Source organism: Aspergillus puulaauensis, chromosome 3 (assembly GCF_016861865.1).
Source record: "Aspergillus puulaauensis MK2 DNA, chromosome 3, nearly complete sequence".
Lineage (NCBI taxonomy): Eukaryota > Fungi > Ascomycota > Eurotiomycetes > Eurotiales > Aspergillaceae > Aspergillus > Aspergillus puulaauensis.
The window spans coordinates 1810802-1838355 of record NC_054859.1 but is presented as its reverse complement, the minus strand read 5'-3'; the positions used below and the strand labels follow the sequence as shown (position 1 = coordinate 1838355).

The 27554-nt window shown below is 50.1% G+C and overlaps 13 protein-coding genes across 13 annotated transcripts; 6 read left to right on the top strand and 7 right to left on the bottom strand.

The window, feature by feature from the left end:
* Positions 1-806: 806 nt before the first annotated feature.
* APUU_30735S (putative C6 transcription factor) lies at positions 807-3408 on the bottom strand (the record flags this gene model as incomplete). The annotated part of the gene is made up of 7 exons (XM_041701861.1): positions 807-1344; positions 1396-1652; positions 1721-2155; positions 2207-3032; positions 3081-3199; positions 3253-3276; positions 3328-3408. 7 exons carry the CDS (start codon positions 3406-3408, stop codon positions 807-809), a joined length of 2280 nt encoding a protein of 759 aa, XP_041554704.1.
* A 196-nt stretch (positions 3409-3604) lies between these two features.
* APUU_30734A (ABC transporter ATP-binding protein) lies at positions 3605-8444 on the top strand (the record flags this gene model as incomplete). Its single annotated transcript, XM_041701860.1, has 12 exons — positions 3605-3824; positions 4003-4115; positions 4178-4371; positions 4419-5075; positions 5139-5418; positions 5470-5616; positions 5668-6427; positions 6501-6670; positions 6744-7273; positions 7339-7454; positions 7505-7692; positions 7746-8444. 12 exons carry the CDS (start codon positions 3605-3607, stop codon positions 8442-8444), a joined length of 4074 nt encoding a protein of 1357 aa, XP_041554703.1.
* Positions 8445-8651: 207 nt separating this feature from the next.
* Positions 8652-9588, bottom strand: APUU_30733S (uncharacterized protein; the record flags this gene model as incomplete). The annotated part of the gene is made up of 5 exons (XM_041701859.1): positions 8652-8748; positions 8832-9079; positions 9134-9356; positions 9432-9475; positions 9571-9588. The coding sequence occupies 5 exons, from the start codon at positions 9586-9588 to the stop codon at positions 8652-8654; spliced, it is 630 nt and encodes a 209-aa protein (XP_041554702.1).
* A 266-nt stretch (positions 9589-9854) lies between these two features.
* On the bottom strand, positions 9855-10346 carry APUU_30732S (uncharacterized protein; the record flags this gene model as incomplete). The annotated part of the gene is made up of 1 exon (XM_041701858.1): positions 9855-10346. One exon carries the CDS (start codon positions 10344-10346, stop codon positions 9855-9857), a length of 492 nt encoding a protein of 163 aa, XP_041554701.1.
* Positions 10347-12697: 2351 nt separating this feature from the next.
* Positions 12698-13409, top strand: APUU_30731A (uncharacterized protein; the record flags this gene model as incomplete). The annotated part of the gene is made up of 4 exons (XM_041701857.1): positions 12698-12896; positions 12952-13077; positions 13151-13276; positions 13366-13409. The coding sequence occupies 4 exons, from the start codon at positions 12698-12700 to the stop codon at positions 13407-13409; spliced, it is 495 nt and encodes a 164-aa protein (XP_041554700.1).
* Positions 13410-13650: 241 nt separating this feature from the next.
* On the bottom strand, positions 13651-15192 carry APUU_30730S (uncharacterized protein; the record flags this gene model as incomplete). The annotated part of the gene is made up of 1 exon (XM_041701856.1): positions 13651-15192. The coding sequence occupies one exon, from the start codon at positions 15190-15192 to the stop codon at positions 13651-13653; it is 1542 nt and encodes a 513-aa protein (XP_041554699.1).
* A 348-nt stretch (positions 15193-15540) lies between these two features.
* On the top strand, positions 15541-15933 carry APUU_30729A (CTAG/PCC1 family protein; the record flags this gene model as incomplete). Its single annotated transcript, XM_041701855.1, has 2 exons — positions 15541-15584; positions 15636-15933. 2 exons carry the CDS (start codon positions 15541-15543, stop codon positions 15931-15933), a joined length of 342 nt encoding a protein of 113 aa, XP_041554698.1.
* A 1034-nt stretch (positions 15934-16967) lies between these two features.
* On the top strand, positions 16968-17895 carry APUU_30728A (glutathione peroxidase; the record flags this gene model as incomplete). Its single annotated transcript, XM_041701854.1, has 2 exons — positions 16968-17274; positions 17345-17895. The coding sequence occupies 2 exons, from the start codon at positions 16968-16970 to the stop codon at positions 17893-17895; spliced, it is 858 nt and encodes a 285-aa protein (XP_041554697.1).
* Positions 17896-18110: 215 nt separating this feature from the next.
* APUU_30727S (translin) lies at positions 18111-19309 on the bottom strand (the record flags this gene model as incomplete). Its single annotated transcript, XM_041701853.1, has 8 exons — positions 18111-18182; positions 18237-18386; positions 18480-18565; positions 18618-18723; positions 18805-18938; positions 18997-19050; positions 19122-19158; positions 19244-19309. 8 exons carry the CDS (start codon positions 19307-19309, stop codon positions 18111-18113), a joined length of 705 nt encoding a protein of 234 aa, XP_041554696.1.
* A 369-nt stretch (positions 19310-19678) lies between these two features.
* DIB1 (DIM1 family thioredoxin-like protein) lies at positions 19679-20351 on the bottom strand (the record flags this gene model as incomplete). The annotated part of the gene is made up of 5 exons (XM_041701851.1): positions 19679-19704; positions 19755-19997; positions 20080-20127; positions 20184-20217; positions 20271-20351. The coding sequence occupies 5 exons, from the start codon at positions 20349-20351 to the stop codon at positions 19679-19681; spliced, it is 432 nt and encodes a 143-aa protein (XP_041554695.1).
* A 1037-nt stretch (positions 20352-21388) lies between these two features.
* On the top strand, positions 21389-22555 carry APUU_30725A (F-box domain protein; the record flags this gene model as incomplete). Its single annotated transcript, XM_041701850.1, has 1 exon — positions 21389-22555. One exon carries the CDS (start codon positions 21389-21391, stop codon positions 22553-22555), a length of 1167 nt encoding a protein of 388 aa, XP_041554694.1.
* Positions 22556-22891: 336 nt separating this feature from the next.
* Positions 22892-23964, top strand: APUU_30724A (uncharacterized protein; the record flags this gene model as incomplete). The annotated part of the gene is made up of 2 exons (XM_041701849.1): positions 22892-23161; positions 23215-23964. The coding sequence occupies 2 exons, from the start codon at positions 22892-22894 to the stop codon at positions 23962-23964; spliced, it is 1020 nt and encodes a 339-aa protein (XP_041554693.1).
* Positions 23965-24271: 307 nt separating this feature from the next.
* On the bottom strand, positions 24272-27014 carry APUU_30723S (putative PHD transcription factor; the record flags this gene model as incomplete). Its single annotated transcript, XM_041701848.1, has 2 exons — positions 24272-25362; positions 25418-27014. 2 exons carry the CDS (start codon positions 27012-27014, stop codon positions 24272-24274), a joined length of 2688 nt encoding a protein of 895 aa, XP_041554692.1.
* Positions 27015-27554: the final 540 nt, after the last annotated feature.

Sequence of the window (27554 nt, the reverse complement as noted above, 5' to 3'; positions counted from 1 at the left end):
CGGGCCTCACCAAGACTACCTTCCTTCCTGGTACCTTGGTGGTTTAGGTTTTTATTCGGACATTATAATGCGCATACGTATACGCTTTTGGTTGCAAACATTCCTAGGAATGTGTCAGTGAGGCAAAGGAATGAGCACGACATTGGACTTGTCAATGTCGTTGAGCTGAGGCTGGCTGCAGCCCTATAAGTTAGGTAGTTAACTAGACCAGTCAGTACTTAGTAAGCCAGCCCTACCGGTACTTCAGCTTCTCCTGCTAGGCAGCTAAGGTGAATATTCATTTCCTTCGCTCTCCCATAGTACTGTAGCAATACAATCGTCAATTATTTCAAAGCCTCTACCAACTCATAACCCATATCATGAAAAACAAGTTTCGAAAGGAAATACGAAGATAGAGTACGCACCTAAGCCAAGATAGGTAAACGCTGGGCACCGGATATTCCAACCTAAACCAGTAAATACGTATTCTTGGCTCTTCGCAGCAGAAAAACGGCTTGCATATATAAACTTTTGCGGCGGTTTGATCGCCGTCCACTGTCCACATGGCCAGGTTCTGGGCGGAAGTCGGAACTTAGCGGCGTCCGGGCCGAACTATTTGACGTGACGACTTTGACGACTTGAGCTTGAGTCTGTGCGTTGCCTTGAGTATCCGACTGGTACAACTGGAGCAGACATTGAAGAATATTCTCGTCCGGGGGAGATGGTTTTGGTTGAAGCGGTTCGTTGGTTTATTGCGACTAATCGTTCAAGAACAACGTACCTACAAGTGATATTACGATATGGTGCTCAGATAAATTTAATCGGCTCTATGTATCCTCAAGCATCCTCATGATGGACTGGTTCTTATTAAACCAGTCCCAGAGTTCAGCGCCTGAAAGGTCCATCTCCATGTCCACGTCCCCAAATGCCGGATTTTGTAAGGCCGCGGGTGCCACCAGCCCATCCATCAGGCCAGTTCCAGTCCCTCTTGCCTCGCCGTATAGTGTCATGTTCCCAGCGGCATTTCCCGCATTTTGCTGGTCCAATGTACCAACCCCAGGGCCACTCGAGACCGTGCCCGTACCGGCAAATGCATCGGCATACTGCTTCCTAGCCGTCGACCAGGACATCCCGGCTTGCGCAGTATCCGTGCGGGCTTTCACCTCAACATACTTTGCCGCGACGTCGTACAGCGCCTTGAAGAGACGGCGCTGCTTATCGCAGGTGTTGTATGCACTGGTATCTGATGTAGACTCGAGCATCTCGACAAGGCCCCGCATGTGCTCTAGGTCTGAACCATCGGACGTTTCGATGATGTGACAGAATAGGACAATAAAGGGGATGAACGGAGATTGAGTGATGGTCCTGGGCATTTCCACGTTAATTATCTGATTGAATGGTGTTCAATGAACATACCAGTTAATATACGCCTCAAGAAATACGGTTTTGCCTCGCCCCTTTGTTATAGCGGCAACGCATCGGTCATGCTCTTGCAGTGTTTCTCTCGCGGTGTCAATACATTCTTGACAGAATGCAGATGTCGACGGCTTTTCCGGGGGGATACTTCGGTAGATGAGCGTAAGAATGCAAAGGCTGATGACTCGGTCTGAATGTCTTGCTATTTCATGGAAGTCCTGACCCAACAGATGCCCTTTCCTTGACTCGTAATAATCCTACATACAGTCAGCACGCGGCGGATCTCTTAATAGTGGCTAGACTAGGAGGTAGCTGGAAATCTCACATGGAAGTCGTGCGCATTTTTCATAAGTCTCTTCATTTCAACTGCAAGGGCCTGCGCACGAGATGTCCTAATGTCCGGTGGCTGCATGAGAGCTCCTGGGCTGTAAATGTCGTCGTATACTCGGCCCTGTATACTGGACAGGTCAATCCAATACAGAGCAATCTCGCCCAAGAAATTGCCAGCGTGACGCTCGACGCCAGGCCGGGTCAGGGTAATGTCATGATCTCGGAAGGTCGACGATCGACCTAGCCGTAACGACAGCGTCTTCTCGCTCATGTATATAGCCCAGAAGAGATTCCCCTTTCTGGTCTTTTCTTCGGTTCCCTCCCCAGCAGGCGCGTTGTGCTGTAGCCCAAGAGCTTGTATTGTATGCGCAGCAGAATTAATGAAGTTCCACGCAGCAGATGGCTTGTTTTTCTGCAGGCAATACAGCGACTAGTAGGTAAGTTAGTTGGTGGCCTGAACCAAAGCAGATTAGCAACTTACCGCCATACCCATCGCATAGCCGACATCAATATTTGTTGGCTGATGGAAGCGAAGGTTGGCAAGGACAGTGTCTAGGTTCGCCTTGCATACCAAGGCCTGTGCATCATATTCTTGTTTAATTTCATCGTTGGTGACGGCTTTGGAGCATTCACAGAACAGCCAGTAAAGTCCGCAATGAACAATTATCAATTCAGCCTCGGTAGCTGGGCCAGGTGATGCAATTTTGATGAAATAGTCGTTGAATTGGGTGGGCGTAATATAGTCTCCCAACCATAGCGTCGCTACTTGCTGGCTTTCCCTGGCCATACGCAAACACATGAACACTTTTTCGATTGGCGGCAACGGAAGGTTGCGAGTTGATGAGCCAGGTGGGATCGCTTTGGCATGAGGATAGAGCTTATCGATTGTATCGGACTGTTGCTTGCCTGAATTAACGGCAGTCCTGAGCCTATCAAGGGCGAGTTCCATTTCGTGCGCGACCTCGGCGTTGGTCGCATTGTTAATGGCGTTTTGCAGAAATCGGCTGGCAAAGACGGCATGCGCAAAAAGTGACGATTCGCCCTCGTATTCGTCTTTGGAGGTGTCGTAGTTCACTTCACTGATTCCCTCACCAGTAGGATTATAGGGCAGAGCCCCGTGGTTTGGCGTAGAGCCGAGTGAAGACGGTGGCGGTGTCAGTCCGAATGATGACTCGCCGTGCTCGATATTGACAGGGGCTGCAAAATCAGGTTTAGAGGCTCTACTCCTAGTCGGCTCATGAGTCAACTGGCTCATCCTCTGGCTGAGGTCGTCGATTTTTCTCGATATTGCATCCAATTTGGAATCACTTGACAAATCTCAGTATAGTATTCCACCTCACTAGAGTTGTACTCACTATGTATGCGAGACCATGACCCTCTGCCGCCTTTCTCTAGGTTTTGGGGAGGTTGCATAAGAGCATTGTGCCCCTGACTTGACACAGTGAGAGCATGGGCTCTCCCGGTCGCATTTCACCTAACGAGGCATTAGATGCTGGTGCTTAAGTTTGTTCTGAGAGATATCTTCACCTTGCGCTGGCGGCATCGATGGCACTATTTCGAAGTCATTAATATATACTCATGGACAGACCATGTATTACTCACTGCTAACTTATCAGATCCGGCAGGATTCTGTCCTCCATTCTCCTGCGCACGCGACGGCCAGGCATCCGGTTCTCCTTCCATAGAGTACAAACGGGTGGGGCCGAGACATGTACTTCCTTCACTGTTACGGGGCAGTCAATTGAACCCCCGGCCCCGAAGACCAGCAATTGTGCAGTTACCAAAATCAGAAAAACAATTTTAGTGTAGGCAGAGGTATCGGAGCCGCGATGAAGGTTGGAATGCGAGATGGTGGTTGCAGGAGATGTCAGAGCTGGAGATGTCGGGGCTCCAGGAGTGCGAAGTCTTGGCACGGACGCGGGCCTTCGGAGGCTCGGAGTCTCCGCCCTCCGCATCTTTCTATCCTGCTCTCACTACTATCCAGCCATCATCATCCCCTGGAAGCGGATGTGATGGCCTCCAAGGCTCCGAATCATCAGAAGCAAATCTGGAACGCGTGTTTTATCAAGGCGATGATTCGAAGACGTCTTTTACTGTAGGTGGCCAAACCATTCCTCGCTATATATAGTTTGCTCCCCTTTCCTAGTCGCGGTCCTTATTGTTTCCATCGCCTTTCGTTACCAATTTCCTTTTAATAGATTGGGCAAATTCGATTTTGCATCAATTGTCCACTCATTTTCCACCTTTAGACTCTGACACCGAGCTAACAAATGACAGCTCCTTTGGGCACCCCAGAGGGGGAGAAGGCGGCCGGAGAAGCCGACGATGCTCAGATACTAATCAAGCCTGATAAAGAAAATGTTGAGAAGAAAGGCACCAATGGTTTCCTGGTGAGTCTATCAGGTGCTGTATCCTTGTCTGGTAGCGACTGATGCGGAAATCTACCTTGCAGAGAGTTTTCACTTTTGGCGACACCAAGCTCTATGTCCTCGAATGCATTGCCGTCGTAGCTGCTGTTGCATCTGGAGTTGCCCTCGCCCTGGTCAACCTGGTCATCGGACGGTTCATGACACTGCTTAGCGACTTCAGCTTCTCCGACGCAAGCTCCATCCCTGACAATTTCATGTCTGCCGTGCGAACGTCAGCGTAAGAATGTTAACTCTTGTTTTGCGCCTTCATACTAATGCAACTAGTCTCTACTTCGTCTACATCGGTATAGCCCGACTCGTGGCTACCTACATATATGCGTCGTTATTCACATACGTGGCGTACCACTTGACCCGCAACGTCCGACAAAGCTATTTACGAGCTGCCTTTAGCCAAGAAATAACCTACTACGACATGGGCACCTCTGGCTCCATATCCCAGCAGGCGACCACGAACGGCAAGCTGATTCAATCCGGCATAGCAGAGAAACTCGGAATTGTCATCCAAGCCATTTCCACGTTCCTGGCGGCATTCGTGATCGCGTTTGTCAAGCAATGGAAGCTGACATTGATCCTCATATTTATGGTGCCAACCCTGCTTATAGTGCTCGGTGGAGCCGGTGCCATAGATGCCATGATCGAGACCAAAATATTGCAAATATACGCGCAAGCTGGTAGCTATGCGGAGAATATCCTTGGAGGAGTCCGGACTATCGAGACCTTCAGCCTTCGGTCAAGGGTGATGGCCAAGTACAGCTCTTATCTCCAGGATGCGTACACCCAAGGTGTGAGAAAGAACAAGCTTTATGGTATAGTTTTTGGAGGGCAGTATTTCGTCACCTACGCCGGAATGGGCTTGGCCTTCTGGCAGGGCATTGCCATGCTTGATCGCGGCGAGATCTCCGATCTGGGAACCGTCTTCACGTTAGTTTTATCCATTTGAGCTGATCTTCGTTACTATAGAGCTAAGGACTAATACAATGTCAGTGTTCTCTTCTCGGTCATTATTGCTGCGAGCACAGTCATGCAAATAATGCCGCACATGGTCACCTTCAGCCGCGCAGCCACCGCAGCTTCGGAGCTGTTCGCTCTCATCGACAGGCAATCCGAGATCAACCCCTTTGACGAGTCAGGAGACAAACCTGACGAAACTGCTGGTGTCATTGATTTACACGGTATTCAATTCAGCTATCCCACGCGTCCAGATGTCACTGTCTTAGAGGACTTTACCCTGAATATTCCGGCGGGCAAGGTCACGGCATTGGTGGTAAGTAGTCTCCCGCCGTATCTATCGGAGAAGTATCTAATTAAATCCCAGGGACCGTCTGGCTCGGGTAAAAGCACCATTATTGGCCTGCTTGAACGGTGGTATAACCCTTGTGAAGGTGGAATTTCTTTGGATGGCAAGGACATCAGCCAGCTCAACCTCAAATGGCTACGGACCAACGTCCGTCTGGTTCAACAGGCAAGACACTCAAAGCAATACTACCTGCGAAGCTTTGACTAACGAGCCCAGGAGCCGGTACTCTTCAACGGCAGTGTGTTCGACAACATCGCCAACGGGCTTGTCGGCACCAAATGGGAAGCAGCATCGCAAGCAGACCAAATGCAGCGCGTCCAAGAAGCCGCAAAGCTCGCCTTCGCCCACGACTTCATCCAGGACCTGCCGAACGGGTACCACACACGGATCGGCGAGAGAGGTGGCTTGCTATCGGGCGGACAGAAGCAGCGGATAGCCATAGCCCGTAGTGTCATCTCGGAACCAAAAATTCTACTTCTTGATGAGGCGACCAGTGCGCTTGATCCCCACGCCGAAGGCATTGTCCAGAAAGCTCTTGACAGCGCCTCGGAGAATCGGACGACGATCGTTATCGCGCACAAGCTCGCGACCATTCGGAACGCGGATAATATTGTAGTTATGTCTCAGGGCAAGATCATGGAACAGGGCCACCATGAAGAGCTGGTATCTATGAATGGGGTCTACGCCACTCTTGTCAAAGCCCAGGACCTCGCGCCGGCTAACATCGAGAGCCACGGCTCAGAGGGCACAAGCTCGTCCGAAGGTTCGGAAAACGGAGATGATCATATCGATCGCGTTCAGTCTATTGCCAAAGTCGGAACGGCCCAGGCGCAACAAATGGCGGCACTAAAGGACCGGGAAAACCACGAGTTATACGATAAAGCGGGCATAATCCGCAATATTTGGAAACTTCTGCGCAGAACACCAGATCTTTGGCTTTGGTTCACCGTCACACTAGCCACATGCGTCGCGGGAGGTAAGTTCCCCAACCCTGACCCTGGAGAGCGTAAGTACTTCCATTACACATGCTAACCAGATGTGAATCGCAGCCGCCGTCAACCCTGGGCAAGCCCTCTTGCTAGGGAAAATCATGACCGTCTTTAATTCTCCAGACTTTGTTTCCCGCGGTAACTTCATCTCATTGATGTTCTTCGTCATGTCACTCGGCATTCTCGTGGTATACTTTTGCATGGGCTGGTCGACCAATACTATTGCACAAGTGAGAACTGCATCCAAATTGGGAAGAAATCCCCTTCTATATAGCCATACTGATTCACAACGTACTTTGTCAGGCTCTCAGCAGGAAGATGCGACGTGAAATCCTAGAATCCTTCCTCCGACAGGACCTCCAATTCTTCGACCGTCCCGAAAACACCGTAGGCGCACTCATCAGCCGGCTCGACTCCTACCCACAAGCTATCCTAGAACTCATGGGCTTCAGCATCGCCATAATCCTCATGTCGGTAGTCAACATCGTCGCGTCAAGCGTCCTCGCAATCGTCGTCTCTTGGAAATTAGGCCTAGTCGGCGTCTTCGCGGGGCTTCCACCCATGATGCTAGGCGGGTATGCTCGCGTTAGGCTCGAGGCTAAGATGGACGATGATATGGGCGAGAGGCTGTCGGCGAGCGCTTCCGTAGCTTCGGAGAGCGTCATGGCAATCCGTACAGTTTCTTCGCTGGCTATCGAGGATGCCGTACTGAGGAAGTATGTTAACGAGCTGGACTGCGCGATCTCGAAGGCGAGCGGACCTATGTTTCACATGATGACCTGGTTCTCGCTCACGCAGTCTGTTGAGTACTTTGTACTGGCCTTGGGGTTCTGGTGAGTCTTGCCCTCATTTCTTGCTCCGGGGAGCCATTCGACTGACCGATTGATACTACAATCAGGTGGGGATCAAAGTTGATTACCGACGGAGAAATTACCTTTTACCAATTCATCGTATCGTTCATGGGTGTCTATTTCTCCGGGCAGGCCACCGCGCTGGCTTTCAGCTTTGCCAGTAGTGAGTCTGATTATTTTAGTGTGATTAATTGAGTTACTAACTCTTCCCAGGCTTCACCAAAGCGAACCAAGCTGCCAACTACTACTTCTGGCTCGACGGACTTGAAGGCAACATACGTGAGACTGATGACAACCGCGAAAAGGGACCTGACGGTTGCAACTCGTACGACTTCCAAGACGTGCAGTTCTCGTACCCCTTGGCACCGGATAACCGCGTTCTTAAAGGCATATCTTTATCTGTAAGTATCCACTGCTCCTAGGGAAAGCTTTGGTATTAATACTAATTCCTTAGATCCAACGAGGAGAATTCGTAGCCTTCGTTGGTGCCTCAGGCTGCGGAAAGAGCACCATGGTCTCACTCCTAGAGCGCTTCTACGACCCTACAAGCGGCACCATCGCCATTAACTCATCCACACCCTTATCATCCCTTAATCCGCATCTCTATCGCAAGGAGGTAGCCCTCGTCCAACAAGAGCCAACCCTCTTCCCAGGTACAATCCGCGAGAACATCTCCCAGGGCGTGCCAGACTCCGACCTCAACACAGCAGGACTCGCACCAGACGAAGTCCTAGAAGAGGCCTGCCGCGCAGCAAACGCATGGGACTTTATCTCCTCCCTACCGCAGGGCCTCAACACGCCATGCGGGAGCGGGACTTCGGGAAGCCAGTTATCAGGTGGACAGCGGCAGCGCATCGCCATTGCGCGCGCGCTGGTGCGTAAGCCTGGCGTTATTCTACTCGATGAGGCGACGAGTGCTCTGGATACCGAGTCCGAGAAGCTGGTACAAGCGGCGTTGATGGAGGCGGCGGCGTCCAAGGATAGGATTACGATTGCGGTTGCGCATCGTCTTTCGACGGTGCGGGATGCCAATTGTATTTTTGTTTTCTATGCGGGCAGGGTTGTTGAGGTCGGCAGCCATGCGGAATTGGTTGCTAGGGGTGGGATGTATGCGAGGATGTGTGAGGCGCAGAGGTTGGATGGGACTGCGTGATTGGGGGGTTTTGAATTATAATTCTGTAATATAGGAGTGGATTTGCTGGAGATATCCTTTGTAAGTAATACTTAGATATAGAGCAATGGAGTTGAAGTCCAATGACAGGCTGGAGCTTTGGAACGGACCTAACCAGTACAGCGAATACTTAAGCCATATTATCCCATTATCTGTCCTTGTTCACTACTGACTTACAGATGGACATCGTTACAATCTCTCTCCAGCCCTCTTCTCCCGTTTCGCAACTCTCGCCTCCCGACAACAACCAACACACCCCAGAATCAGCGCAAGGAACGTTTCCGCTCTTGATATTCATCAGAAACACCAGCAGCGCAAAAAGAAAGTCAAAAAAGACATAAGAAAAAAGGATGGAAAAGGGAAACTCACACAACAACAGCAACCAGTATAACCGCCAAATTCTGCAACCCCTTCCAAGGCGTCTCATACCCAACTGGCGCATTACCAAGGCCATAGTCACTAAGAGCGACCTCGAATACCGCGTAGAGACCAACAGCGAAGACAATGAAATCTGCGAACCCAACTACACAGGTTGCGGCGCGTTTGATTTTTTTAGTGGGATTGGGAATTGCCAGGGCGATTATCTCCCATGTATTTATGGGGAGGGCTAGTGCGCTCTGGTTGTTTTGGTTAGTATCTTTATATTAGAGGTGGCGGAAACATGGGACAACCATGGAAATAGCACCGCCGAAGGTCTTGCCGCGATTGTTTTTGGCGGTTTTGTATTTGACTGACAGCTTTCCGAGGATACATAATGCTGCAATGGCTGTTCCTAGGGTACCGATACGTAGTAGGAGCTGGATGATAGCAAAAATATGCGGGATGCGTGGCCGCGATGTAGAGGAAATATTCGGCCTATTACCTGTATCATTAGAATTCGCCAAGACGAACGTTCTGATTGATAAAATGCTTGGGGTTTATGGGGACTTGAGGCTCATTTATTAATTAAGTAATTAATGCGAGACGAACCGGTGGCGGAATGGTTGGTGGATTGATAGCCCTACTTTAGTGGTCTATTCTAGGACCAGGGTTGTTCCAATGTCTCACTTCGTGCTGGTACTTTTGTTATTTCACTCAATCTGGGGAAACTTTGGATTAATCTATTTACCTTTAGGCAGAAGCGCATTGATTCCAGGGCTGGCTTAGCAGAACGCCACAACAACGCACAGGACATTATTGCCTGGTGTTGTGTATTGGACACGGAGTAGTTAAAATCTCGAACTCCCCTAGCCAACCTGGAGTTAATACGATAGTTGAAGGCCATGAGTACTGTTCAAGCACAACTACTTTATACCCATGTACAGCCCTAACTCCACCCAACATCTACAGCACCTACGTTCCAACAATAAAATCAAGACTCAAATCCTCCATTTCCCTAGGTAATCCACCCCATCAAAACAAATAATCCGCCCTCCCCCCTTTCCTCCCAACCGTAAACACCATCGCATCCTCCTTAACATCAATCACCCTCCCCGGCCCAAACATCAACTTCTCCCCTTCAACCCCATCCTTCCTGACCCCCCAAACCCCACAAGCCTGCTCCCCCAAAGCTGGCGCCGGCCCACTCCCCTTCTGACAACACATCAGCAACTGCTCCCGCGTAATCCTCCCGGACCCAGCCTCCCATTTCCCATTGGGCCCGAGATTCGGTGAAATGATGACCACCCGCGGTAGAGGCAGTCCGCAGCCCAGAACAGGGCCGTACCCGATTTCCAGGGGCAGCTTTTCGCTCCCGGGCCCGTTGTCGAGGATGCCGAGGCTTTGGTGCGGTGGGTGTGGGGAGGGCAGGCCCGCGCTGAAGAAGATCCAGTTTGGGAGCGGTTGGGGGTTGCGGTTGTTGTCGGTGCCGTTGGGCGTTACGGTGATTGTGGGTGGAGTTTGCATTCTGGTGGTCAGTACTTCTTACGGGGTAGGTAGATAGGTAGATAGGTAGGTTATGTTAGCGGGTGGGTAGGGGAAGGTATCGGATGACGGAGCATGGAGTGGGAGCTGCTGTGGGGGATATGGAAGGGAATCTTATAGAACTCCTCCAGAAGCAACAGATGTTCTCTCTTTGAGTATATAATACTCTTTACGTAGGATTGAGCTAGCATTGACTGGCACTTGGTGTGGGTATATCAAAGGATGGTTTCTTTGACGCTGACAATCTAATCCAACCTAGTTCTTTCAACGATGTGTCTTGACACAACAGGTTGCTTTATTCAACGGAAGTACAGAGCGTTTATGCATAAGGGTAAAGGAATTCGCTGTTTTAATGTGCTAGTCTCCAAAGGGAAGGCTACGTTGTATGTTTGAGGGTGAAGGAGTCTATAATATACTACCCCGAGGGGTAGTCCCCGAAGCCCTAACTCAGCCCTGTCAAATGTGTTGAAGGCCTTTGCAACAAGACCGAAAGAGTTAAACTACGTAGCAGCGCCTAAGTCAATATGTTGCTCTGTTTATAATGATCTGCAGTTTTATGATAGCGCACTGGATTAATGGTGGTGTTAAAGGCCGGACAGGTTACGCCATTGAAAGCGAGGCAAGCAACAGCGACAGTGTAGTATTGCCGTGTTCTTCAGCAGGACTATGACTTCGCGACAGGGTATATCCTAAATATTGTACCTAGGTAGTACGTCAAGACAGTGCCGATTACACTACAATCTATCCAAGCGAGAATAAAACCGTCGGGTGGGGATCGAAATACAAGCGATCTTGCGTTTTGGGGGCAGAATGGCCCATATATATATATATTGTTTGAAATGCCCTCGAACTCGATGGAAGCGATGGAAGCAGGAATAGACTTGCCTGTATTGAGCGACTGGCTTGTGCAGATAGGAAGAAGCATCCAGGCCTGTGACATGGGTGAAGAAAGCCCCATCTGAGCGTCCATAAAAGCCAATGCAACAATCGACCCTTTGTATGTCTTGGCGAAGCAAATGAATGTAATTGTACGGTGGCCAGAATAATATCCGCATGCAAGCCAAGCCGTGGGAAATTGGAATTTGCAGCCCTGCATGATTGGCAAAGATAGGACGAGATGGCGTGAGCCGAATTCCCTGCGTAGAGCGTCAGCACGCGAACGAGTTCATGCAGAGCAAGGCTGATCCAGCGCAGTTCAAGCTTGCCAAGACCGATGCCAATTTCTCGGCATCGTGGAATTCTTGCCCAGAAAGGCACCATCGAGACCTGAACCGGGATTGAGTTTGCACTCATCACGTCCTGGGAACAAACAGCGATCGGCGAGGTGCAGAGGGCCAAACAGAGGGCGGATGAGGACATTCTCGTCGTCGATGTCTACATCTGTCGTGCTTTTAGGCTCGCTCCGCGCCTGCTTTTATTGGCGGACGATGCAGATCGACAGGGTGTGTCCACTGTGGAAGACGCATCCAGGGACCAGCGAACTCTGTGTCTGCTGGTTTGAAATCCCATCTGGGGTTGCAAGACAATAATCTCACAACGAGCGTTATGCAACGTCCACCCTCGCAGATAAGCAACACAGGACGCGCCACTGAAGCAGCTGTACCGGGAATCGAGTGTACGAGACCGGGTTTACCGACTATATCCACCAATGCAGTGGCGGATGGTGTGAACTGACGCGAACCCACGGAGACCTGAGGTTCATGCTCTAATCCCGAGTGGATCCCAGTGCTGAACTATTGTATTCAAGCGCGGGGGCACATCTTCCGCCACCTCGCTTCCTGGCTGTCAGCACTGCGCAATATCTGCATAATATAGCCTCATCTAATATTGAGTGCTGTACGGAGTACTTGCACAGGAGATGCTAAGCTATCCAGTGAGAATATCAAGAGTTGAATTACTGTCGAGATCTTTGTATCAAAGTTATATCTGATTCTTATCCAAGTCAACCCCAGAATAAGACCTCTATCCAACTCAACGGGCGACAGATGGATTGGTATCAAGTAATACGGCTGAACCGGAAGTCGCCTTGTCCCGTCGATCGCTATTTTACCTGTTCGCACTCAAGGCACCATTTTATGCATCTTTGAGGTCATGCCTCGATAGTCGATGAGCACCATGCGGACCCCCCTGATCTGCAGACCAAATGCCAGGCACAAAATGGTGCAATCGTGATGGGCCGAGAGTGAGAGTGAGGCCAGCTTTTGTATTTAAGGTACTGGCCAGCCCTCGGATGCCTGTCTGTCTTTTGCTCGTCCAAGTCCCTCTGAGATCCCCAGCCTTTCGTTTTTTCCTGACCCAAGTCGTCCTTAATCGTTAATTTCTTATCCATCAAAATGAAGCTCACCGGAATCTTCGCCTCCCTCGCCGTCGCCAGCACCGCCGCTGCCGCTGCCGTCCCCCAGGCCCCGGCCAACTTCGACGTCACCCAGGTCCAGTCCACCGTCACTCGTCTGAACACCGTCCTCGACAACCTCGATGGAGCCGTGAAGAGCGGTACCATCAGCAAGGCTGATCTTGGTGACAGCAACGACCGTATGAATCATCATTTCATGTCATTGAAGTCGCGCAAGCTAACCAGCCCCCGCAGAGCTCTCCGGTATCCACGACCTGCTGAATAGCCTCGTCGGCACCATCGTCGGCGGCGTCGACTCTAGCGAGTTCCTCCAGGGCGCTCTTGATCTCGTTGGAGGCCTTGTGACTGTCGTTATCAACGGTACGTTTTCTTTTCTTTTATCTTCATTTCTTTTACTTGGAACTAGCCAGCTAACCAAACTCGTTTCGCGCAGCTGTCAGCTACACCGACCAGGTCCCAGACTTCGGCTTCCTGTCTGAGCACCTTGTCAGCCGGATCCAGAAGGGCGAGGTTGATCAGGAGGGTCTTCAGAGTATCCTGACTGTCATTGGTGGTAAAGGTAGGCAGCCCCAGCCCCCAGCTCCCAGCTCCCTGATGTACTCCTAGGTGTACATCAATTGGTGTTAGTCTTTGCTAATTCACTTGTAGATGGTCTTGCCACCCTCAACAAAGTCCTCGAGCAGGGTAAATAGATGTTGCAGTCATTGGACATTGGACGCCTTAACAAGAAGTCCTGATGGCTGGGAGTGACGTGACGTGGAGTGGTACCTCGTTTGTTTTATAATAAGGACTTGGTAGGAGCTTAATATATAATACCCTTAGTAAATATACAAATATACCTTGGCGGACTTTGGTAGATACACTATTGGACTTTATATAATGTATATATAATTACTAGACTAGAGATAGAATCTCTATGAGGTCCTTTGGAAATTAAATTGCTTGCACTGTCTCCCTCGATTTCTCAGCCAAGTAGTCATAGTACGGTTTCATCTTCTGTTCGTACGCCTCCGGCGACAGAGATAGTAATTCCCTATGCTCCTCTTTCGTAAGCTTCCTTGGACTATCTTGGAGATTCTCCTCCACCGCAAGCATTGCAAGCCGCCTTGCAGCTTCTCGAATCCCAGCGCTCCGTCCAGTCTCAATGACGCTATCGGTAACCTGAGGTTCAATGTATTGCAAAGGATCGGACCAGAGCGTGTAGAATAGCACACTAGGTTCTTGGATAACGGCCGGCTTATCAAGAACCACTGTAAAGAAGTGAGCGGATAGCGGTCGGGTATAAACCTCCCGCCCAATTCGAGGTTGTACTCGCATGACCGAACCATCATATTCATGCAAGGCACCGACATCGAATCCATTGGGTGCAGCAGATAAAAGGGAAGACAAAGAGGAGCCAGGAATTCGAAACTCAAAATAAACTGTTTTGGAGGCAGGGAGGCAGGAGATAATGCCAGCGGTGAATGTGCGCGCAGTGGTCTCTAGAAGGGCGGCGGTCTTTTCCTGCTCGATATGGGCGAGGAACTTGACGTATACCACGTATTGAAGGTCGCATTCGCCATCGGAAGAGCTGTTGGTGGCTGTGACTGTATTGCTTTCAGTTCCAATTGTAAGACGAAGTGAGTCCAAGTCCGCAGATTGGACTTCTGCCGTTTGCTGCTGCTGCTCCAAAACCTCCAGGATATATTGTGAAGTCGGAGTCTCCTCGCATGGTGCAGGTGGAGGCGGTTCATGGAGTCCATAATCAATTTCCCCATAAATATGTGTTGAATAGATCCTTCTCATGAGCTCTTTCATATCGAAGTGTATAACACTCTGGTCTGTTGTAATATCCACATTAATATCGCGCATTTCGGGATTGACTGCAATCCCCCACTCGGCAAAAGTCTCAAGATCAGTCGCTGGATCGTCAAGTTGTGTAATCAGGCCCAACTTCTTCATTGCACACGGAAGATTCCGATCGAAGCTAATCCGCCAGGGGCCCGTGCCGTGGTCATTGTCTGGGAACGTACCCTGGAGATAGCTTTTGGACGTGAGGAGGAAACAGAATCCGGACATGAATCCCTCATTGAAGCCAGTCCGCATGGTCGGAATCAAAGGGGGGAGAGACTCGTCATATTCGCCTTCACGCTCTTCGGCATGAAGGCGTTTACGGTGGGCAACTTCACGGCGCTGGTGCTCCACGCACGCTAGACCATCTGGTGGGTTGTAGGAATAAATTTCTAAAAAGGGAAGCCAATTGAGGTCAAAGCAGAAATATCCATACAGCTGGTTGAGCTCCTCTGGCCGGATGGGTGTCGTGCTGTATACTTGAAATCGGTAAGCCTCACCCTCCTCTGGCCTATAGAACTGCCTTCCGTAGCTGGCCACCTTGCCAGCGATGACGGTGTTGCCTTCATGGTCGGCATATTCCCGTTGAATCCACCGTACAGGTTCGGCGTTTGGATCCCGTGCAGTCTGAGCTGTTCTTGCCATTTTGAGGATACTTGAAATGGAGGTCAAGTATTATCTATACCGGTACTTGTTGACATCGCTCAGCAAAGCCGGTAAGATAATCAATTGAGGAACAAACTCATATTGAGAGACTGTAGCCACTTTGCAATGCTCAATTATGTCTTCAAAACAAGTGTATAAGCCAGAAGCTCAAATACAACAAACCCAGAAAGGAAACACTGCTATTGCTGACTCATCACCACCCCGCCGTGCTTCATCCTCCAAGATTCCAAGCAAACGATTTCTGTGCGCAAGAACAACAGATACTTCCCTCCGATCTCTCAATTTCTAGATAAACCGCCGTATCCGCCTCATCTCCTCTACACAAATATGGCCGCCACACAAACCTCAACCACCGAATTCCCCTGCACGCTGTAAGTCAAAAAAACACCCCTCCCCCACTCCACAAACTAACAGTCAAATAGCACAATCTCCCTCCCTCTCCCAAGCCACCGACTCGCCTCCTCCGCTCAGCGCGCTCTCGAAGTCGACGCCGAACTGTCCCCACATGTCCGACGAACTTTTGCGCTGAAAAGTCCCAACCCAGAAGACCAAGGCAAGGGTAGTGATGAGGGGAAGACTGTGCTCGAAACAATCTACAAGGCTACTACGAACCGCATGCTGAGAGTCGCCGTCAACGGGTTCATGGAGAGTCTAGGTGTTGTTCTTGGGGTTATGGAGGAGTTGGATGTCGATGTTCTGAAGGAGGAAAGCAATGAATAGACCAGCCCGCCTGGCTTGTGGTGAAGGAATAAAGGGAAGAGAAACAGCTTGGATACGTCAATTGCATGAGACCGACTGGGCATGAAATCTAGTACCAAGTATAACGAGTTCGGCTTTCGCGCTGGTATATTCTGGTGGGGGACGCTTTCGATCACATTTTCAACAGAACCCCAGGAGACAACGGCCCAACTGAGGGAACGCGCCGAATGCAACCAGTGATACCTGCGCGGCTCAATTCAAGAGCGAGACACAACATGGAAACTGGATACTGGATTCAGGATCAACATCGAGCCTTGTGATCGAGAGTGTGTCGGCCTTCTAACGTGGAGGTAGTTGTCGCTCATAAAGCTGAAGGGCCTACGAAGTATTGGCCAAAGTGACGCGCCGTTGGCAGTTTAGTAGCTATCCAGGATTGGAGTAGATCCTACCTGAAGGTACCTAGTTCACATCGGCATCCACGCGACTGCTCAAAAATTTAATTGAAGAAATTAGGTATACTGATTAGTTACTGTCATCCATCATTCCTCCAAATGCCAAGCAGGCCTCTTGTCTCAAATAGCGGAGTAGTTTCCAGATTGGATCCCCTCCACCATACGGAACCTGGAGCACCAACGGATCGTCTAAGTATTTGGAATTATAGCCAGAAAACGTAAGACTGAGACAACGTCAGATAGAGATGTGCACTGCCATGTGCAACGGGCAACGAAACTAACCGCAGCCATCCAATCAAACAGCCCAGGAACCAAAGCATGGGGTCTTATCTAATCCTGCAATGAAGTCATAGTTAGTTAGTGACCAAGCAAAGCTTCCAAATCACATTCTGGAATCCGTCACAATCCAGACGCCTAACGGTCTCGAAGAACCCGCTGACAAAAGCCCCAGAGCGTTGCAATTAAACGGCTCGGTTGGGGGTCCATCCGACGCAGCCGGAGTCCGGACGCCCCTCAGCAACGACGCCGTTCTTCTGGCTCCTTCCGCGAACCTCGGCGGTGCTTCCTAAACTCCTTAGCGGGCGCGAACATCATTGGCGTTTCATGCATCCATCCATGTTTCTCTCCTCTGCTGCTCATAATCCCTGTGGCGCGTCACTCATCCCGAGATTACTCAAGTCCAGAACTCGTCCTTCCCGCAGAGTCATCCTGAGCATACAAAAGGCGACGACTTCTCCCGCCCGTGGTGCCACAGTTTCATCTGCCCGCCCCAGTGCTTTTTACCCCTCACAGCGACGACCTTTTCTCCAAACCTCGACCCTTCCACCACTTCATTTCACACCTAACACAACAGCTACATTCAGCACCATGTCTTCCGCGACTACTTTCTACGACTTTGAGCCTGTCGACAGTACGTCATTTGCCCTACCCCTCCCCTCGCGATAATAAAATACCAAACTAACCCATTCTCCCCCCTACAGAAAAAGGCAAGGCCTACCCCCTCACCGACCTCAAAGGCAAAGTCATCCTCGTCGTGAACACGGCCTCGAAATGCGGGTTCACGCCCCAATTCAAAGGTCTCGAAAACCTCTACCAATCCGTCAAGGCCAAGCACCCAGAGGATTTCCTCATAATCGGATTCCCTTGCAACCAATTCGGCGGCCAGGATCCCGGCTCGGACGATCAGATTCAGGAATTCTGCCAGGTTAACTACGGCGTTACGTTCCCTGTCTTGGGCAAGGCGGATGTGAATGGCGACAAGGCGTCGCCGCTCTGGACTTGGTTGAAGGAGAGCCAGCCGGGGCTTTTGGGGCTGAAGAGGATTAAGTGGAACTTTGAGAAGTTTCTGGTTTCGGCTGATGGTAAGGTTGTTGGGAGGTGGGCTAGTACGAGCAAGCCTGAGGGGTTGGAGGAGACGATTTTGAAGGAGATTGAGAAGGCGAAGAAGGAGGGCACGCTGGCTTCTGCTGCGGGTGCTAAGGAGGGTGGTGAGCAGGCTGCCCAGGAGGGAGAGACTGCGAAGTTGGCTTGATTATAATGGCCACCATGGCTTTCAGTTTTGTTTTCACAGGTTATGATACCAGATCTCAATATGTGCCTTTTGTTGATGTACTCAATGCAACCTGACGCTGCTTTTGATTTGCGGTTACTTCATTGATACTATGTACCGCCTGTTTTGTCTTCGCTCGTGTCATCATTTTCATACTACTCCCTAATGAAACTCAATCGCCTATTCAACGAACCAAATTAAGCATTCTGTCCCTGGGGGATCAGATTCCGCAGCGATAGATCGTAAACCACATCCTCCACCTTCTTGACCTACACGATTATCAGACCAGTCGACTCAAAGTCGATAGAGGGATAGAAACTCACACTATACTTGATCGCATCACTCCGCTTCCTCAGCGTATCATTCTTCAAGTTCAGCAGCTGAAACCCGTTAAACAGCTCCTTGATAAAGTTGCCAATAACAGTAGGTCGGCCGTAGTCGCCCAACGTAACAGAGTTGACAGCAAGACGGGCCTGGAGTATTACGTTAGCATTGGTTCTAGAACAGAGCCCAAAGACCGCCGCGGAAGTAAAGCTGGCGTGGGCGTGGGCGTGGGCATAACAAACCAGCTCTTCAATCATGGAAATCAGCGCAAGGAGATACTCTTCCAGTGTGAGATGAAATGCGTCCTCTTCTTTCAGGTTCACGGGGACTAAGATAGTTAGTGGCTAGCTTCTCATGAGTAAAATCATGAAGTGACATACTCTCGAGAAACTTGCCGACCTCTTCCATAGTCAAGAAGGAAGCTGTTTCGGAGCTCTTGTACTCCTGGAACCCGCCGAGCCAGGCGCATAGCTCGATGGAGGCGACCTGGTTGCAACAGTCTGTTAGTTCACTACAAACAGACATACACATCCCAATTCTGGCACTGGGACAGAGATTTTCACTGACAAGGTTTTGCAGATCGCGCGACCAAACACCATTATACTTGTAGAATGGGTGCTTGTCAGCTATGCTCTTCAAGCGTGAGACTTCCTCTTTCTGCGCGAGGATCTCCTTGATGACATCTTCGAGGACGGGTTGTACTGGACTTTGTTAAATTTCACTTATCCAGATAAAGCAAAAGAGAAAGAAATGACATACGCTGTGCAGCTGGGGTAGAGTGAGCTCGCGAAAGCGTAGCTTGTGTGGATCGGCCTAGTCGTTGGTTCTCGAGTCAGCTTCGTCCACCCACAATTGAGTCTTATATAGGTTGAATATTAGAGAACCTTTTCTCGAAAGACTCTGCACGATATCGCGGAGTTCCTGTAAATATGGTATCAGTATAAGTTGAGTCAATGCACTCTTTCTACCTAGCTTGGCGCTTTGTGGTGGGAGCTGGAGGGCGTACATCTCTGACGGCGGCCTCCTCGTCAATCTTGGCCTGAAGGCTTTCGAAAATTGCGCGGTCGATCATCTTTCCTTCTGCTAGGTTTTCTGTGCAGGGGTTTGGGGTATTCTGGGTATTGAGGGTCGTGCGGCGGTGTTGATTGATTGAAACTTACGTCAAGAAGATCGAGATGTTTGTGGGGCCGCCGTGTGCCTGAGGCGGATACATGGCTGAGCTACAGCGGAACAGCTTAAGTATTATATGCCTTATGCTACGCGAATAGTGGTATTCAAAGAAGACTACATTACGATATTATTTTGTTCGAAAAGCTTCATGTCCATAAGTATCATAATTCATTAAATGATAAAATAACCACGGCAAGAATAGCCATAGCCAGGTCTCCTTCTCTAAGCAGCCCACTTGTCTCAAGCAGAGATCCCAATAATAAAAATCCAATCAATACCGGTATCTCGTGGAGTAATCTAGTAAATCATTAGCAACCATCCATTTCGAAAGGAAATAGTAAACTCACCCTTCGGACTAACAACAAGACCACGGCCCTTCCTGGCGCCCTTGTAGATGGTCTCGATAATGTCGATCACTTCTTGCTTGTCTTCAAGAACCCAATTCAACTTGTTGTTGTTACCGGTACCGAAATCGCACATAATGTGCTTGTTCCGGAAGAAGAACATGATCGTCATTGGATCAAAGAGTTCGTACATGGTGTTGAACTCTGGCACCTCGTCAATGTCACAGAGGTAGATCACAGCAAACTCTACAGTCAATCATCAGTATTCTGACACATTAAGCGGGACCACGCTGAGGCCTCGAGGTTCAAGCAGAAAGAGCAAACTTACGCTTCACACGCTCGGCGAGTTTGAATAGGACTTCATCCTGACGCATGCCTGGAGATGAGTTAGCACTGCCACAAACATACATAAAGACTAAGATACAAACTTACAGTCGACATCATGGTCACGACCAAATCTGATAACCTGCATTGCCACAGTTAGTAGTTGCTCTTCAAAGATGTATCAAGAATACTCACCACTAGGCGGTCCTCCTCCGAGAGAATGGCTTGATCAACGTGCCACGCTGTGCGCAAGTGCGGCAAGACCACGGAACCCATGATGCCAAAGTACGCTGGAAAGCTGAAAAACGAGACTGCTGTCTATTGAAGTTGGCGGAGAAATCGTTGCTGCCAAGAAATGAGTTATGCCTCTGGTCACGTGGATGGTTGATTCCGGGCAGTGGATACAAGGAGTCAACAACCAATCACCGTCGACGATGTCTAAATAGGTAAAAGAGTATCAAGACCTTTAAAGAAGAATTTAGATAAAGATAATTAAGGTATCCTAATAAGTCCTTGAATAAACATATACCTAATATAATGTAAGACACCATAACACTCTTGGGGGCAAGGCACTCACTGTTGTGACTCATGAATCTTTGTTTCTCTCACCTGTCTTTTCAACCTAGACAATCATATTCACAAGGTATGGCTGAACTCACAACTCTTTCTGGCGATCCCTTTGATCGCACAACATTCGAGTCCGTATTGAAGCCATGTCTTTTGTAAACCGAGTCTTTGAAATCTACCGAACTTCCGACAACATTAACGGCGATAGCAGAGGCGACTATGGACCTCCGGGTTGTGCACTTCAGACCAGTATTGTGGATCTGTGGCGAAATTACTTTGTCTTGAAAGAGGAATTGTTGGATCTCTACTGCACTATCCTGACTCCAGAGTATGATATCTTCAATTCAATTAAAAGTTTCATTAACGGTAAGGAAACGTGGGATGATGTGTTTGCGAGACTCTCGGAGTTTTTGGGCCAGAGCGGGGATCAGTAGACACGGCGATGGTTGTACTTTGTCATAGATAATCTTCATGCCGCGGCTTATTCGTGCTGTTATAGTAACTTAAACGATCACAGGGCTGGCTTATAGTCTGGTCTTGGTGGACGAGCGTCTTATCTGTGGAGAAGTGGGTCCCGCCAGCTGATCCGTGATGGTCTCGAGCTCCTGTTCAGCTTCTCTCCGCGTTCAACACAACTGCGCAATCCCATCGTCAATTCTTGCAGAACATCGGTTTAAAACCCCCCATGCATGGGTTTCCACCATTATGCCACGAGTTTCGTCTACACACCTTGATAGACCCCAGTAATGGCGTCAACCCCGTCGCCGATTGAGTCGCTACCAAACGAGCTGCTCGACGAAATCGCCTACCTTCTCTCCTCCGATCCCCCTTCCTCGAATGGGCTACACCAGCCTCCGACCACACATATAACAAGGTCGAAAACCCGGGATTTAAAACACGTCTCGCTTACGTGCCCTCGCCTCTATAATATTGTTCGCCCTCGACTTTTCTCCCATTGCTGCTTCGAACTAAAAGACGCAAATGAATATCTTTCATTCATATCCGAGTCGAAATTGGACCGCTATGTCACATCAGCTGTGGTAAAAGCAAGCGATGCTTTGGAGGATTGCGAGATTTTTGGTGCGCCCTGGTGGCGACGCTTTCTGTCCTCCCTTGTTCCACGACGCCTCACAGTAATCGCGCCACCCTCGGTCATTGGGCGGATGTTCGAAATGCAAATACCACAAGAGCATGGCTGGGCTTTCGAAATACCTCTTCAGGTTGTACAACTAGAATGCGACTGGGGAAACTGCAAACCTAATCTAGTTTCGGACGAAGACTGTGGCCTTCTGGACTGTCTCCCGTGGTCGTCCATGCAATTCAATGAATCGTCATCCCTCAAAGCATACAACCATTATGAGTATTTCCTGTACCAGATTCCCTCCATATTCCATCGTTGGAGCCCATGGGCGTCCACGCATTCCTTATCCGAGCGGCCGCACCTATCATCCTCGCTAGCAAACCTGACATCGTTTACATACGTGGCAGTCTTCCCCTTCTACAATCACGTCCAACTGGTGTTGGATGCTGTGGAATTCATGACAAACCTCCGGTCTTTGAAGATACAACTTGGCCCGTCGTACAACGATAGAGCGACCGAAATCGAGCAACGAGGCTCCATGGACCCGAGCGATCCCTGGATGGAACTTGCCACAGGATACTCATTGATCGCCCATGCTGTTAGGAGCCTAGGAAGAAAGAGCTATCTCTCAAAGTTCATCGCGTGTGATTACGAAATGGAGCCGGTTCGGGCCGAGATCGATGTGATACTGGGGGATATTTTGTGTGACGGTCCATGGACGCACGATGGCCATGGCACCTGGACAAAAAGGCCGATTGATATGGCCAATGCGGACGGAGATTCAACCGCCGTTGTAGATAATAGTGCTGCATACGGCCATTTCACCTCGTAAATACATACGCGTCATTTGAGCCACTGTATTTACGGGTCACTCTTAATTTACTTTCTATCCCGAAGCACAGCTATCTAAATCCCTAGCGATGTTTATTTGCGCATAGTGTTGACAAGCAATTGTTGCTGCCTCACAAATCAGGCTTAAACATGCGAACTTAGCTTCCCGTCAACTTGAATATCAATACTTCCCACTCACCTCTCTCAGTATAAGAAACAAAGTCTGTACACAATAAACTGTACACCAATTTTCATCGGGAATCCAACTCGGATTGCTTACTATCATTTACACGGATAGAGCCACGCTTCTCGCAACCCACGCGTCGCCTCTGATGAAATGCCCACCACGTACAAGGCCGAGCCAGCAGAACCCATCCTGGCTCATACTCTACTGCAGACGTCTACCAGTATACGTCCAGAGACAGACTCCGCCTCAAAGAAAAAGAGGTCAGACCAAGATCCTTCGAATCAATGGAGCCTGGAACTCGACATTGAGAATGGCCTCCATTTCTCCCCAGATGACATCTTCCGCCCAGGGACAGTAATCGGCTTCTCCAGGTTACGAGGCCGATCCCCAGATGGGAACGACGATGAGTTTGTCGGCGAGGTATGTTTATCCCATTGTATCAGCCTACTATATGTCGTACTGACACCTCCTAGCTCCCCCGCCATCTCCTCACGAAATGGCTTCGTACACGAAAACCACCATCAACACCCCAAAGCAGAACATTCATAATTCACCCCCCAAACAGCACCATTTTCTCTCCCACAAAACTTCTCTCCTCGCTGCAAACCCACAATCCCTCTCTCCCCCGCAAGGAGGCAATCTCTCTCCTCGACTCAGTTCAGCTCTTCCCAGTCTTCGACTTTGCGGCGGCCGTGCACGCTATTAATGAGGTCGCTGATATACTTCATTCTCTCCGGGAGCATCACCAGGAGCAAGAGAAACAGCAGCCCCAAATGACACTTGTTATTGCCGGCCTTGACACCCTCACCGAAGCAGTCGTGCGCGCGTCAAACGCTGTCCGAGGCGCCGCTGTCCTGAGCAGCGCACTCCGGACCATAACGCAGTTATCGCGTATGCATGCCTTGAATCTCTCTATTCTCCTGGTGAATACCAGCGGTGTTGGGCCGACAGTCCGTGATGATGGTTCCGTTCCGCAGAATCAGAATCAGAACCAGAACCAGAACCAGAGAGACTACGAAACTCGAGGCGATGTTATCCAGTCGATGTTCTGTGTAACCGATGGTCCGCTCTTTCCTAGTCTGTTGATGAGAACGTTGGACCAGGGGATTGATACGCATCTGCTGGTGTCGAGTACGCGGAGGGTTCCGGTTCTAGAGGTGATTAAGGACCGGGTGGGTGGCGGGCTTGGGAGATGGTGTGTTTGGAGCGGGAGAAATAAATGATGAATGGATTAAGTATTGATTTAGGCCGGGTTCATTACCTGGCAGAAGGAATCTCTCACTTATCACTATCTTACACGGTGTCGATCATATATCTATCTGCAGGTAGAGCTTTTGAAGTACCAGTTTCCGATCACCAGGCCACCCGCCAGTATGCGCCAATTATGCAAGCTGTGTCACCAATCAAACAGACTAACTCCAAGATGCAATTCCTTCCTTGTCAGGGGTATCAAGCAAGAAAGGCACCCGTCGACTCTGAGCAGTCGCTAGAGGTGCCGACGGGAATAAAAAGATACACATGCCAACAGCACTAGCAGCCATTCTCAGCCCACATCCTGAGAACAGCCCGTTCCACAACACTCTGGGCCTCCTTCTCGCATGCAACAAGATCTTCCTCCAGCGTCTTTTCCTCAAAGGCACTGTCTCCCTGCTGGACCTTGATCCATTGCTTATGTCGTTCGCATCGCTTCTTCAAACAGACGCCCCGCGTAACACTCTCCATCTCATCCTCGGCCTTGTCTCCATTCATGCCCGTATCGCCGTCGGCATCGACGTTGGTTGGGTAACTCGAAGCCATAGCTTCAGGGGTTCCCTCTTCCAAGGCCCTCTTTCCGGCGTCGGAGAGCCTCCACTCATCAAACTCTTCATCAGACCAGGCAAGTCTCGTATCAAATCCACAGATATCCTTCCACCCGCCCTTGGGGTCTTTCTTCTTCAAAATCTCGAGTATGCTCTTTGATCTCTGGCGCACAAGCGTGAGGAACGTATTCCTCGCCGCGAGCATATCCCTGCGATGGAATAAATCGGCACGCTGCTGACGCAGTTTTTCGATTTTCTCGGCCTCGTCGGCAGAGTATGTCAGGCCGTCGACGCCGACGTCTAGCCCCAATTTCTTGCTGGGTTGCGGTTTCGTTTCTGTAGCGGTTTCTTCAGTCTTCATTTCTGTGTCGTCATTCTTAACCTGTGTTTCTTCTGGGGGTTGTGAATCTGCGGGCGAGATGATGTGGGCTCCGAGCTTGCGGAACTCTTCTGCTGATCCGACGCCCATTATCACTGCCGTGAGATCGCCCAGTGTGAGGACTCCGCCTCTGCTTCCGAGGTCCTCCATGCTATTATCTTGTTCATCTTCAAAGTGGGATCCGTCGTAGGAGCTATCGTCATCTCGCGGGGTACGGGTTCCTTCAAGAGCCGCTTTAAGGATGGATTTAGGTTTCTGGTTACCGGGCTGAGTGGACATATTAAGATGCTGGGCTTTTTGGCGCATGTATTCCAGCCCGTGCTCGTCGGAACAGTACTTGCTGGGGTTTTTCCTGGTGAAGCGGGCTGGTTTGCGGCACTCGGTTAGTCGACACATGGGCTTCCAAGTGGTCCATCCTTTGCCCTTTTCCTTGCAGTTCGGACCTAGCCATAGTTAGTATAATTAAGAATATCAAATAAATTAAGCTGCAAAACTCACAGATATATCGTTCAATAAGATCAGCGTCTCGCGAGTGCATGTTCACGCATTTCCCATGGAACCAATCCTCACAGCCGCCATCGCACCCGATCATCCAAGTATGATTGTCAGGCTTCCGACAGATACAGAAGAGCTCATCGCTAGAAGTGTCATCTTCCTCCTCCTCTTCCTGTCCCTGTCCCCGTTCCTGTTCGGCTGGCTTTGGTTTCGGCTTTCTGCCGGGTTTCTTCTTGGGCTTGGGCTTGGGCTCGGGTACTGGTGAATTTGCCAGCGATGCAGAGCTCTGCTTCTTCCCTCCTGGCGTCTTGCTTGTACGTGATGACGACGGAGTCAAGGATCGGCGACTATCCACGCTCTCATTGTCCTGGTTGTCGATCTTGCGCTTCTTAGTTGTGGTCTTTTTGCTAATGCCCTTTTTAGTCCCAGGGGCGGCCCTTTTAGCGGGGGCTTTGGTAGAATTCGCTGGGGACGACCGGTCTGATGAAGATGCTCGCGAATTGCCCCGGTTTTTGAGGCTCGCGATTTTCTTGGGCGTTGGGTGTTCCTCTGGTGTGTCTGTGCCGTCTAGATGAGGAACTACAGGTTTGACATCTGCATCTGTAGTTAAAGGCACCTTGTCTAGATTCGTGCCGGAAGGTTCGACTTTGACGGGTTGTGCTGGGGCCGTGGGCTCAACTGGCGCAGTCCCCTGAAGGCCGATGTATAGATCAGCCCACGTCTGCGCATTCTGCACTTCGATTCCAGATTCAGCTTCTGAGATGAGACGCGGGACTCGTATTTGCCGATGCACCTTGTCTGCTCTTCCGAAGCCAAAGTATCCGCAGCCTCGCCAGCCGGTCAATCCCACAATACGATGATTGTCCACAACGATGTTACAGAGGAGCATATTGTTGTGAATTAGAGAACAGTCCCCATGCACTCCATTATCACCAAAAAGTATATCCCGTTCAGCTTCGGACGGCGGGTGCGAATTCAGGTCACTGCAGACGTAGGATGGCTGTGTCGGACCGGTATCGCCGTTGCTAAGGCGTTCCGACACAATCCGGCACTGCTGCTTCATAAGCTCAATCTGCTCCTCGGAAAGATGCCTCCACGCCACATCCAGCGAAACTCCGGGGAGTCTAGACTCCACTGTAACATTCTTCCCAGATATCGTCCCGCAGAAGTAGACCTTTGGCACTGCGACACCCAGTTCACTCAGTATATCCTCTCCCTTCTTTGCTGCGTTCAGTTCATTCGCATTCAAGCACTTGAACTTCTCAGCCGCCGCGCCAGTCACTTCTTCCTCGTCGACCCGGATGAGTACGCTGCCCGCAGCATACGTCTGTCTTGCACCCTGCACATGTAATGAGTTTTCTGGCGTCCATAACGACTTCACGGTCTCTTCCCAGTACTCTGTCGCTTTGGGGTCATGTTGGAACCAGTCTTTGTAAAGAGGTTGGAAGTCGTCGGCCCGCGGGTGATAGCGGCCGTAGTGCGGGCTTCGCAGCCGGAAGGGATCATCTTCCGGTATCAGATCCAGATCGGTTTCGTAAGGGTTCATTCTTTTCGTCTTGCCGGCCGCACCATTAGGCGTCGCCGTAGTATCCGCAGCCATCGCAACGTAGTCCTACGATCAACCAACTCGCAGCGTCCTCCTCTGTGATGATGCCGAATATAACGACTATTTTCAAGTGATGTACTTAATATAAAATTTGCGACCAAAAAGAGAAGGATATAATTCGTGTATGCCTTCAGAAAATCAAATGTTGGATGCCACGTTGGTTACATGCGACAAAGCGCATTATCTGGCTGAAAATCGCTCCGTGCCCGGCGAGCGGCTTATATGAGACCCGTCTCGCAAGTTCGGAAGGCGTTTAAACGACGGAATAAAGGCGGTAAAATCTCCAGGAATCTCGAATTCAGAGATCGCGAGGCTTTTGAAAAGAAATCAAGCACGCCCGAACATGCGCGTGGATGGGAAAATTGCGCGGTCGGCGACGCGGAGTTTGGATGGATAAGGCGATAAGATCGACACCGTAATATTCAGGCATATATTGCTGTTTGCTATCTCGGGCGGTGAGAGGGTAACCAACGATAATGAAGTCACCTGACCCTTATCTGATGAGTTCAGGCTGCCAGGCAGGCACGCTCATTC